This window comes from Typha angustifolia, chromosome 9 (assembly GCF_048772165.1).
Source record: "Typha angustifolia cultivar Huaian chromosome 9, ASM4877216v1, whole genome shotgun sequence".
NCBI lineage: Eukaryota > Viridiplantae > Streptophyta > Magnoliopsida > Poales > Typhaceae > Typha > Typha angustifolia.
Window position 1 is genome coordinate 10,976,166 of NC_133247.1, and position 12,410 is coordinate 10,988,575.

The 12,410-nt window shown below is 36.5% G+C and overlaps 1 protein-coding gene across 1 annotated transcript; it reads left to right on the top strand.

Annotated features, from left to right (window-relative positions):
* The first annotated feature begins 646 nt into the window (after nt 1-646).
* LOC140767599 (BRAP2 RING ZnF UBP domain-containing protein 2) lies at nt 647-12,410 on the top strand. The gene is made up of 12 exons (XM_073107582.1): nt 647-1,173; nt 1,264-1,379; nt 1,460-1,568; nt 1,664-1,778; nt 4,750-4,847; nt 6,131-6,237; nt 6,325-6,574; nt 6,684-6,737; nt 6,940-7,083; nt 7,231-7,295; nt 9,243-9,297; nt 11,979-12,410. The coding sequence occupies exons 1-12, from the start codon at nt 934-936 to the stop codon at nt 12,141-12,143; spliced, it is 1,518 nt and encodes a 505-aa protein (XP_072963683.1). The 5' UTR covers nt 647-933; the 3' UTR covers nt 12,144-12,410.

Genomic DNA, 12,410 nt, shown 5'->3' on the forward strand with positions numbered 1-12,410 from the left:
TTTAGCCACTAGCAACAAGTTATCTTTTGTTAAAACTATGCTAGTTTACAGGAACTTGTTGCAGATTTGTTCTTTTATTAACTTCTAGATCAAGTACCCTTTTCCTCGAGAGAGGAAATCAAAGGTTTCTTTGATGAGCCGATAGCTTGTCTCTGGAACATCGACTAGATAGGAACGTGCAATTTGTTACAATCAGCGATCATTTCTTAAGCTGTTTTTTTACTTTGAAATAATAGTGGAATAGACATAAATTATTTTAATTTTTTTATACCAGAAGAGGAGACATAATATTAGTTTAAGTTATTTTAATGTTTAGTTTCATGCTTGTATAAGGAATAATAATTATATTTGATATGATATAAGGTTGATAGGAAAGTATTAAGAATTGGCTAACCAATCAACAATATGATTAGCTTCATGAAAAATGTGATTAACTTTACAATACTAAAAGTTAAGAGTTAATATTATAATATCGTCGGAGATCGAGTCCACTGTAAAAGATGCAGGGCTGATCCCATTGACAATGTTGACTAGCATCACAGAGTTGCATCAGAGGGTTTTTATTATGTAGTTTGACTACAAATCCAGCCCCACCAATATCATACCAATCCACAAAGGATCAATCAAGGGGTAGAGATTCCCAAACAAAACACAGCATCTCTGTATCTTCTTCATGTCAGCTAGAAGAGAACAATCACCGAGGAACGAAGCCAAACTTTAGACTTATTTATTTGAGAGAGAGGCCTTCGAAAGATACCATCGGTAGAACAAACTTTGGATTTCGATCTCGACGGAGGGAGATTTTAGTGATAGCTTTTTTCTTTGCAGAAAAAGCCCTTAATATTTTTCTTAGTCATTGGACGACATTGCAAATATTACATTGCAGCAGTTGAAAACTCTCTCTCTCTCTCTCTCTCTCGTCACAACCCCGCAATGTCCGCCACCACGTCCACCAGCTCCGGCGCCGGAGCTGGCGCCTCATTCGCTGCAGAAGAAGAGTCGTCACGCTCGTCTCCTCCCCGCAGTTCCGGTGATCTCGTCGACACTTCCTCTCCCCTCCCCACGCAGGCCGTCCCCTTCTCCTCCGGAAACCCTAGAATCGAGGAGACGCGAGGAATCCTCTACCTCTATCCGTACGACCCCTCCTCTCCCTCCTCTCCCTCCAATCTCCCGGTAATGAACGCTTCGACCCGATCTCTGTGAAGCTACTGAAATCTTGGAGGCTTTTAGGGTTTCATACGAGCTAAAGATTGGGTGTTTCAGGTAGGAAGGAAACCTCTGGTTTGTGTCCTATCAGTGCCGAACCACATGACCTACGCAGATTTCTGCCAATTCTGCGGATCTTTTTTGCAACACATGCTCGAGATGCGAATTGTGAGGTAAAAATCTTTTGTCTTCTGAATTTTGGATTCTATTTTATGGATCTATAGGTTAAAGATCGTATAACTTCTTGGTGTAGGAATGATGGGGTGGAGGATCAATATAGTGTTATTATAAGTTTTGATGATCAAAGTTCGACCGACAGCTTTTATAAGCATTTCAATGGGAAGCAGTTCTCCTCATTGGAGGTTTGCAATCTTATAACCTTGTTGCATAGGATTATGATTAGATTGGCACCTAGAGTGGTATACTGGTATTTATTGGGAACTCACCTGGGGTACAGGGTGATGTGTGTAATATTCGTTACACTGTAGATGTGCAATACACTGGGTCAGTTGAACATGCACAGTGTTCGCTCACGAGCTCAGCTGAACAGCCTACTTGTCCAGTATGTCTTGGTAAGTTCATTCACTTCATTTCTCTGTATTTGTAGTTTACTTACCTAGTTTCCTTAATAAGATGGGTCCTTTCTGGTTTGCTTTTTGTTGGTTTCTTTGTCTTTGTACTTTGGATTCTTTTTTGAGAATAATGTGCTAGATTCATCTCAGAATGTTTTATTAGGAAGGCTTTCTTGATTAGTGACGGATGGTCTTCTAATAATTAGAACTTGGAAAATTAAGTTTCTCATTGCAACTCATGGGGCCCTTTTGGTCCAAGAATAGGATTCTATATAAGTAATTATTACCAATTGTGACCGAAACACATTTTATTTCTGTTCATTAGTAGCATGTAGGCTATAATGTGCATCCAACTAAGTATCCTCATATTTTATTTTATCAAACTGGTTGTTCATTTGGGCAGTTTGAGTCTGAAGAGAAATGGTAGTAAGTGCCTCATTTAGATGGTGAAATTTGAAATGATCTAATCATCGATAGCAAGGTCTAATCTATCTTCACTAAAGATATTCTAGAAACAAGCTCTTCTTAAGAACTTGTGATGTAAACTATTCTTGTAGGAATATTGTGGATAACCTTTTCATCTGAATTATATCCGGTTGATAGCTAAATCGAGTTAAATTAGATTGTATGAAATTATGAATTAATGGAAGATAGTAGGCCATCAGATTCAGTATGCTAACGGATTAAGAGATATACAAAGCTTGCTTTACTTTTGAATTACAACAACAAAGAAAGGAGAATGGTAGGGAAGATAGCAGACCGGCAGATTTAGAATGCTATAAGATTAAGAAAAAAAAATTGCCTCTCTTGAATTACAAAAAAAAAAGGGAGAACAGCAGGGAAGATAATAACGATGAGGGTGACCTATATTGGTAACTACTGAATACCACAGAAAAAAGCTTATTGCTATACTTTATTCACTTTGCTAGAACTTCTAATTATAAGTACCAACATGGCAAGGAAAGATATTACAGATTGTAGTATGATTTCTGGACACATATTGTGCCACCTAGAATGATTTTAGAGTTGAGGTCAACCTCATATGCAAAATAAAATATTGGTTGAAACTTGAAACAGAGAATAAACGCTTTGGAATCGAATTCATTTTTTTTTCTTGGTTAAAGAAATCTAATCCTATTCGAAAGAGGCAAAGTCCATCTTCCTAATCACATTTGACATACTTGTCGCAATCACATTATATATACAAAGAGAAGAAGTTGTGCTAGGATACTTGGAAGTATTGAGCCTTTCTTTCCATAATGTGAAAGCGTGAGGATCAATGATAGGGAATTAAGAACAATGTCAACACTGTTAACATTATGTACAACATGTATGTGTCTAGAATCAAACTTAACACCTTTTGAAGGTCTCAAACTCTTGTTAAATAAGATCTCTTAAATTAATAAAATTTGATGGTTCGCTTGGGGTGTTCACTTTGCTTATTGCTTAGAAGCTTCCAAATTAGTAATGTTTCTTGGTGAAAAAAATCAGATTTAGATTCTTAATTAATGGGTAGATGGGAGGGGGAGAGGGAGGCGATGGCCGCTGGTGGGAGAGAGAGAGAGGAGAGAAAGTTGATTGCTGGTCTCCACTGCAGCCATGTGCCGCTTGTTGGACCGTTGCAGGCGGAATATGTTATATATTAAACACTATATATATCATGATTTGATATTCGTTTTATCACACACAGTATTAAGAAGTCAAGACAACAAGAGTCAGATGTGAATATCTAACTAATGCAGTTTTGGATAATCAACCAATCTTTTCGAGTCTTATTCAATGTTTGTTCAACATTGTTTAACTTCGGCCTAAACGCCTAGGCTTTCGTCTTAGATAGAATATAAGTAGACTCTATTTAGGTTTTGTCTACGTGACCGCCTTAGCATATCAAATCATAATTTACTGCGTAGATTGACTTTGATATTTAAAATTATTGTACATGCTGATAAACTAGTGGATTCTAATAGGTTACTACAGTTTTTAACAAGAATGCACTAATATATCAATTAGATTGTATGTATTAATATTAACTTTTACTCTAACTACTATTTAATTAATTTATTTATATTTTAACCATTTTGAATTCTGATCGCCCGCCTAGCACCTAAGCACCACATGATTCCTTGTCTGCCCATCTGCTATCTATAATTTTTTTAAACCTTGTTGTTCAATCACTCTTTTACCCGCAAAAGCAATGTACGGACAACTCAAAGAGGAAATGGGATTGTGATTGATTACTATTTAGGGTAGGAAGATTCTTTTTGTTTTTTTTTTTGAAAAAAAAGAAGCTAACTTTCTCATCCAACCCGATTGCGTTGTCGCTTGGCTGACCCGCCTCACCCACCAGCCCCCTTAAAAAGTTTTTCTACATAGGTGATGTGCATATGGGCACACCAATGTGGTCACATGCGGCTGCCCCAACCTATGTTCTAGCAGAATAGCTCTCTGGCATTAGTTGTGTTGGTGCACTTGAACATGGAAGTTGATGACATATTATCATGACTATCCATTTCTGGTAACTTCAGTCTTCAATTATCATAGATCATGATCAATGGCATATATATATGTATATATACATGTTGTGGCAAAGCAACCGCTTCTAGCTGTTTCACTTGCTTAGATGAACCTTGAAAATTAATTGATTTATGGCCTGATCTCTTTTGATAGATCGGAAAGATTGAATGGATAGAAGAGGGAATCTATCAATAATAAGGGGATTGGATAGGATAACTCAATTGATTTTCAATGTTCATCTCGCTTTTCGTTCATTTCCACCACGCCGTAATAGCTACCACAATAAGAAAAAGAATTTATGGTTATTCTGTCTGTGTTGTTTTTCTGTCCCATGTTACCTTTTTTATTTTCTTCTTTTATTTCTTTTAATGTTTTTATATGAATATTTTGTATTTACTTGAACTCCCTCCTTTTTCTGTTGACAATAAAAGTATAAATGAGTTTTCTTTTTTTCCAGAAAGGCTGGACCAAGATACTAGTGGCATTCTGACAACGATTTGCAATCATTCTTTCCATTGTTCATGTATATCAAAATGGACAGATTCTTCATGTCCTGTAAGCAATAAGTACTTTCTCTTTATTCCTACTGTAAATGATCAGTGCGTTAATTTTTCTTTATGCTTAAGTAATTAAGCATTCACTGCTGTTTTATTTGAATAAAAAAGGAAAGTGGGAAACTGAAAAGAGATTGAGTACACTATAAATAGCATATGATCAAGCTGGTGACTTCCTAACAGTAGCATATTTTCATTTGACAATTCTTGAAGTGCCATGCATTTTCACTAGCTAGGTGCACTACCTATGAAATGATGCTTGGATGTTGAAGTGGGTAACCGAGGGCTAGATGAAGAAATTCTTTTACTGGAGAAAGGAAGAAAATAAGCAGGGTATTTGATAGCTATACATTCGAGAGCCTTACCAAAAGAACGAACTATCCTTATGCTCTTCTCCAATGCTAAGTGTCGGGTTTTCGGTTATATATTTGTGTCTGTGTTTCTTAAGCTCCATGCTTCTTGGTTATATTTTTGTGGCCATCTTAATTTCTTTATATGATTATGGCTTTTCACCCACACATTTGTCATCACTCGCCTAGGTTCTTACTCTCACTAGGGTTCCTACTCCTTAGTCCCAAAATTTTCTCATCCTTTTGTATATCTTGTGGTTTTCGTCAAGGTTCTACATATGGGTTTCGGGATTGGGATTAGGTGCTTGAAAAAACGATATATATCTGCCATATTGGTTGTTCCATTTTGGACAATTTAGATTGGGGATTGACTAAATTGGCCATATTGGCAATACTTATCGGGATTGGCCAATACTTGAATCCATACTTTTCGTGATCTCGAAACTTTACCAAACCAAATGCACAGACCATTTACTTGCATGTAGCTCACTGGTTCACCTTTTGGAATATATTGATATGTTAAATAGTGATGCTTCTGTTGTAACCTTGCACAGAAACATGAAAGCCTGGCTTGTATCTCTATATTCATCACAGTTGACACGTTTTATTTTATGAGCCTAAACAATTTTCATGCTCAAAATTAATTTCAGAGGGTTTAGTGTCATTTTTCTTATTTTATGTCTTGTGTTGCTTATTATATAGCAGAATGCTTGTAATTCAACCAGTGTTCTTTTTTTGTTTTTGGGGTGATACTTTATTTCAAAATGTATGTTATGAAAATAAAAGCTAGTTTGGAAGCAATACCTTTGGTCCACCTTTCATTTGTCTATTTTTTTCTCTGGTAGTCTTTTAACTATGTCATGAATCTGATTATTCATAGACGTCCTATGTGAGTTTCCTCATTTTTTTGTGTTGTTTGGAATATTAACTCCAGGTTTGCAGATATTGCCAGCAACAACCTGAAAAATCAACATGTTCTGTTTGTGGGACTTCAGAGAACTTATGGATATGTCTTATCTGTGGCTTTGTTGGTTGCGGAAGGTGTTCTTCTGCTTTGTTCTGTTATAGTAGGAGAATGTTATCAAATGTATTTTGTAATAGTCTTTATTTGGATAAAATTCCCCACAGGTACAAGGAAGGACATGCTATCAGACATTGGAAAGAAACACAACACTGTTATTCACTTGAATTAGAGACGCAAAGAGTTTGGGATTATGTTGGTGACAACTATGTCCATCGACTAATTCAATCAAAAACTGATGGGAAACCGGTTGAGTTAAATCTCCCTTGTGCTCACACAGATGATATGTGTGGAACTTGTGAGTGTAGCGGAGATTCTGGAATTAGCGAGGCTCTCTTCAACAGTAAAGTTGATGCTGTAATACATTATTTTAACATGTTTGTTTGAATCTTTTCTTCATTTCCTTACTAGTTAACCTCTAACCTCTAGAACTTGTTTTGCACTTCTTTCCTTTTCTTCCCTTCAGATTGTTCAAGAGTACAATGACCTCCTCACATCTGAACTCGAAAACCAAAGAAAAGTATGTGCTTTTACTGTTTGGTTTATTTGATACTGCAACTTTTATTTAGAATTCATCTTGAAACATTCAGCATAGTTTTTGTGTATTCTTCCAATATCCTTGTAAATTGTCATTTTTGTAATTATTTGAGCTTCTATATGTATGATAATATTCACTTTGGGCCTAACCAATTGTTGGATTTTGTTTATTCTGTTGGAACTAGTATTATGAATCACTTCTGCTAGAAGTCAAGGAAGAAAATGAGAGAGAAATTTCTGAGGCTGTTGAGAAGGCTGTGGGTCTAAAGCTGCAGAAGTTACAAATGAAGCTCACCAAGTGTATGGAAGAGAAGAAGTTTCTTGATGATGTAAGCACCCGTTAGCTGTAGAATCTGAAAGTAAAGAAACTATTTGATAAGAGACAGTTACTAATTTCACTGGTATGTCATATCTTCTGTATTATTGAGAGATGTATTCTCGTTTAACTTGATGCTTCTATTTTTTTCTTCTTCTAGATTAATGAAAATCTTATGAAGAATCAAGAGATGTGGAAACAAAAGGTTCTGCAAATCGAAGAAAGGTATGCTCTTTTGCTATGTGAGAAGTTGAGTGAGATACATGTGATTTCTTGTGTCTCTATGTGCAGAGATATTCTACATTTGTTCCACATGCTTAGACATATGAAGCTGCAAGCATATGATTGTGATCACTTGTTAAAGGAATGACAAGAAAGATGTTAGATACTTAGATGGTTACTTTCTTCCAACATGCTATAGAATATAATATGAAATGTGTTCAAACTTTATATCCAAGGGATATATAACCAGAGATAGAAAACATTTTCCTTGCCAAAAACAAATCTACCAAGGTAAAAATAACAAAGATTTTATATTTAATGTAGTGAACCTATTAAAACCACTTCATATTAGCAGGTTTGGAACTTTGGATACTTCTTTTGGAATTTCATTCCTGTTGTTTATATTTTGTATTAATGTCCAAGCATAGTTGAGCCCTCACCTCCCATGAATACAATTAGATATACGATTCAGCATTGATATTGCTATCTCAGAGAAGTATTTAACCGAGATTAGGAATGAAGCTGAAAAATGAGGACATAGATTGCAAAATGAATTTCCGTTCCCAATAGCCGCAGTTTTCTTTTATATCAGATTGAAATTTGTTGAAATAATAGTTTTGAAATTTCACTCTAGATGACACACCCTTGAAGGCGCTAGTGTCCATCAGTCATATCATCTAGAGAAAGGAGTAAGGGATTACTTGGTTGCCATGTTTTCCAACCAACAATGAGAGAAGAATTGCAATTCAGTTTTCCTATAAGTTGGCGAGTAGTTGTTTTGACAATTTGGGATTTCTTCACTTAAAAATGTCTCTCTTTCTTTCTGTGGAAGTTTTATGTCCTTGCTGATCTGCTAAATGCCTATGATGGTTCAATTTTCAGTTGAATAACTATTCTGTTAACCATCAGTCTACAGAGGCTCTTAATATAGTGCCTCTTTACATTTATAGTCTGCTTATCTAATCCAGCATCAGGTGAGTGCAAAAATTGATGTATTTTTTCCATTTTAGTCCCCTAAAATATATTACTGTTAGTATCAGTATCCTAGGGGACTCGACTGAACGGATGGTTGCCACCTTGTAGCTGTAAGAATAGAGAGCAGGAAAAAAAAACCACTCCACAATTCATCATGCTATTTCATTTTTGGGATCACTCATATATAATAGAAAGCTGAGGACAAGCAGATTCAAAGGGTTCTGATTGAAGTGTCTCAATGATCTTTTAGAAATGTATTTTAGTTTTCTCCTTGAGCCATGTAAAGGGTTCTGATTGAAGCAACTTGTCCATTGTTTTTGTTTTTTTCTTGAGGGGCATATGGGTAACTGTCCACCATGCTTAACTAGAGTAGTAATCTAAGAAAATAGAAGCTACATTAAAGTGATTTTAGTCTAAACTTGTGTTTATAGGTATAGGTCCCATTTGTTCATGCAAGTTGTAACACATTGATTTTGTCGGAGGGTATTTTAAATATGTTGTTTGTCTTCTGTAGCACTTCTCGCATTGAAAATGCATACTGACTTTTAGAGAACATCATTTTGGAACATATTCATTCAATAGTTAATATTTAATAGTACCAGGTAGGGCAAAGTCCTCAATCTTGAAATGGTTAACCATGTTCCAATCTGAAGCTTTTATAGTATGTCACAGACTCTCATATATGAACTCAACAGCAATATACTTTCATATAGTTTCCATATTAACTTCTATGGAATATTTTACTACCTCAAGCTAATGCAAGTAGTTGATTCTTCAAATACTTGTTTTCCTCAAATCTGATTTTATTGAATAAATTACTTTTGTGGAATATTTTTTATCTTAAGCTAATGCAAGTTGATTCTTCAAATGCTTGTTTTTATTATTAGCTTAATCACTAGTGGAGATGCTAAAAGCCTAAATTACCTTCATTATTATTCTAATTTATACAATTCACCGCACTAATTGTATTTTCAGGGAGCAAGCTGCAGTTAGATTGAAGGAGGGGAAAATACAAAATCTGGAGGAACAGGTTAGTACTCTTTGAACATTTAACATAAATGTGTCTTTTATCTTCTTATATATTGTCTTCTAGAGTCTGGATGTTCTATAATTTTGTGCTCAATTCAACAACTATATCAATTAGAATCTTGGCATATAAATGCCACAGAAAATGAGGGCAATTTTATTCTGTTCATCAAATAACTTACCTTTCTTCCCTTTAGACTTCTCATTGACCTGAGAGCTTTGATGGATGACTATTTTGCTGCATTAGATTTAACTGTACACTTGTACCTGACAATAAGCAATTTAGCACCAAATATCTTTCTTTTTTCACTTCTATGAATTTGGGTATTATTTTTTTCGAAGGGTTGATTAAGGATGCAATCTGATCGTAACAACTTCTTAATTCTTTATGAAGCTTCTTAATTATGCTATGAACGACTGCCATTGTTGGAGAAAAACTTGAAGTATATGATAACGGCATTTAAACTTTGCATCATCAGTATATATTGACCAATTCAATAGGTAGAGAAAAACTAATTTCTAACATCCCCAGGAAAACAGGATTTAAGGTTTCAATTGAAATCGAGCTGATTCCACCTCGGCGGTGGTCCAAATCCACTAGTTGAGCTGGAATCGAGGTTGAACAATGGATTTCAACTCGTTTCAAGAACAACAGCCCCAAACATGTTCTTTTCAGGTGTCACTCAGTTTTCTCCTTCTCAAGACCTATTATTCCACACCCCACAAAAAGAACTTTTTTATGTATAGGAGAACTGCCCTGGGAGGTTTTGCTTCTTCTGCTCTGCAACCTAAAGTAGTTTTCGTTCCTGAATGACCGTTCACCTCGAACACGAAAAATCATTAAAGGGATAATTATACTAACACATCCTGAATTATAAGGCAGTTTAACTTACTACCTCTAATCTTATTTTCATTACAAAATACCCTCCAAATTATGTATCTCTTATCATTTTCTCACTTTTAGAGCTACTTATTTCAAAACCTTTGTATTATAAGTTTCTATCCAATATTTAACTTTGTGTTCTATCCTCAAAACCTTTATATCATAAGTTTCTTTCCAATCTTTAACTTTGTATTCTATCCTATCTCCATAACCCAAGACTGGAAATATAAATCCAAGCTGTACCTTAATTCTTTTCTTGTGCATTTGTGGTATTACAGATATAGAGAATATTCCAGCTGAACTTTTTCCTTTCTCATTTCCTCCCTATCATTGGTGGATGGTGAAGATAACCTAATCTATTGCTCATTTGAAGATGTAGATTTTCACCCTTAGTTAATGTTTGTACATTTGCTTATCTGACTGTTGAAAGGTCCCTTATAAAGAACGTACAAGAAAAATCCTCCGCCTAGGCAGACAATGATGATAAAGAATCTCTTGGATTAGCATAGTTAGTGTTGAGCACAATATTGCTCTAGGATATGATTGACCTTGTGCTATTTAATACTCTGGTTATTGTCCATGATGTCACCCCATGATTTTTTTTTGTGCTTTATCCTTATTGAAATGTGAAGTTATTTACATGTTGTACTATTTTTAGAGGTGATCATTGAATGAGCCGAGCTGAGCACTCTGTTTGCTAGCCCGCCCACGTAAGGGTTGGGCCGAACTAGGTTAAAATAGTCTAGTCTATTACCGTCCATCAGCTCGTGAGAGAGTGGGATCAGTGGGGCGAGCCGGGCTAGGCCAGACTTAGCAGGCAGGCTAGGTGGGCCCTACGCATCTACGCTCCTCCACCTCAGCTTGCTTGCTGGGGTAGCAGAGCCTCCACATCTGCACTCCTCCGGTCGCCGAGAGGATGGGGTTAGCCGTGAGGCTAAGGAAGTTCTTCGGCGGCTCACCTACAGCGAGGATTGGGTCCGCTGCCATGCTCGCACTCCTCCGCCTCGGCTTGCTTGGCCTCGATGATTGCTACTTTATCAGCAGAACAAATCAAAGAAATGACTGAAACCATCTAAATCAAATACATGAGAGGCTACTTTCAAAAGTATCATCCATCATCTCTTGTTAATTGACGATTACAGCTGCACAACAATATTCATGAAATTCCTCTTTGCAAAAGCCAGCCACCATTTGTTTGGGGTGCCATTAGATCTGTAAGCACAGCTGAGCAATCTTCTGCTCTGTCTCCTCCCTTATTTGCTTCAGATAATTTCTGAAATATGCAAACGACAATCAGAAAATAAAGGATATTGTGTATAAGCAAACAAAACAGCATAAAGAGATACAAGATGGGAATTAGGATCTGAGGCTAGAGCAGGACCCTTGATGTGAGTTTTTAGCGGAAGCAGAGAGCAACCTCAAGCATTTAAGCTAGAGTGATAAACCGGATAGGTTTTGACTTTTGGGGAGGAAGATGAGAGCAGAGCTGCGTAGAATTTGAGGGCAGGAGTAGGTGTGAGATGCTGAAAGGGCTTTCAGGCTGGGCAGACAAAGGCCTAGCTCGTTATGCCCATTACCAGTTTGGGCCCAGCCCAGCTTGGGACGGGCCCAAACCGGATCCGTGCTAGGTTTAGCGCTGTTAAAATCGGGTTCGGATCAGACCTTGGCGGGTTGGGCCAATTGATTGTCTCTAAATGTTCCATTCACTTATCTACTCATTGGGAGATGTATTATGGTAAATTGTGTTCTACATCTGCAACTTTTGCTTTGTATCATAACTGATCCATGATTCTTTTGTCCAGCTAAGAGTTTTGTTAGTTCACATTGAAGGACAGGAGACAGAGGATGAACCTCCTGGTTCAGTTTCAAGTGACACAAAAGGTGGCTCAGTTCTACCCTTACCTTCTACATCCTCTTCAAGTAATAATGGCGTTAAGCGTGCTACCAGGAACCGGAAAAAGAACTGAGCATTACGTTTCTATTGTGGAACTGCTGAAGTAGAACGTTCTGAGAGCTGCATATTCAAGCAGTGAGTTTTGCCCTTTTCCTATTAAAGTTCAAGTATATGATAATTGAATAGTTTTTGTCAGTCTGATGATTTGCTAAATTTTGAGAGAAAGAAAAGAAAGGCCCATTAGCATTTTTCATATCTTTTGTAAATGTAAAAACAATTTGTCTCTCAGCTCTGACTCTGATACACATTTTGTGAATATATAGTTTTGTACTTCTTTCTA

Excerpts from the sequence above, each read along its gene's own strand:
- LOC140767599 (XM_073107582.1), top strand. The coding sequence starts at position 934 with ATGTCCGCCACCACGTCCACCAGCTCCGGCGCCGGAGCTGGCGCCTCA. Across the intron at positions 1,779-4,749 it reads TACTTGTCCAGTATGTCTTG|AAAGGCTGGACCAAGATACT; the intron begins GTAAGTTCATTC and ends CTTTTTTTCCAG. Across the intron at positions 4,848-6,130 it reads GGACAGATTCTTCATGTCCT|GTTTGCAGATATTGCCAGCA; the intron begins GTAAGCAATAAG and ends TATTAACTCCAG.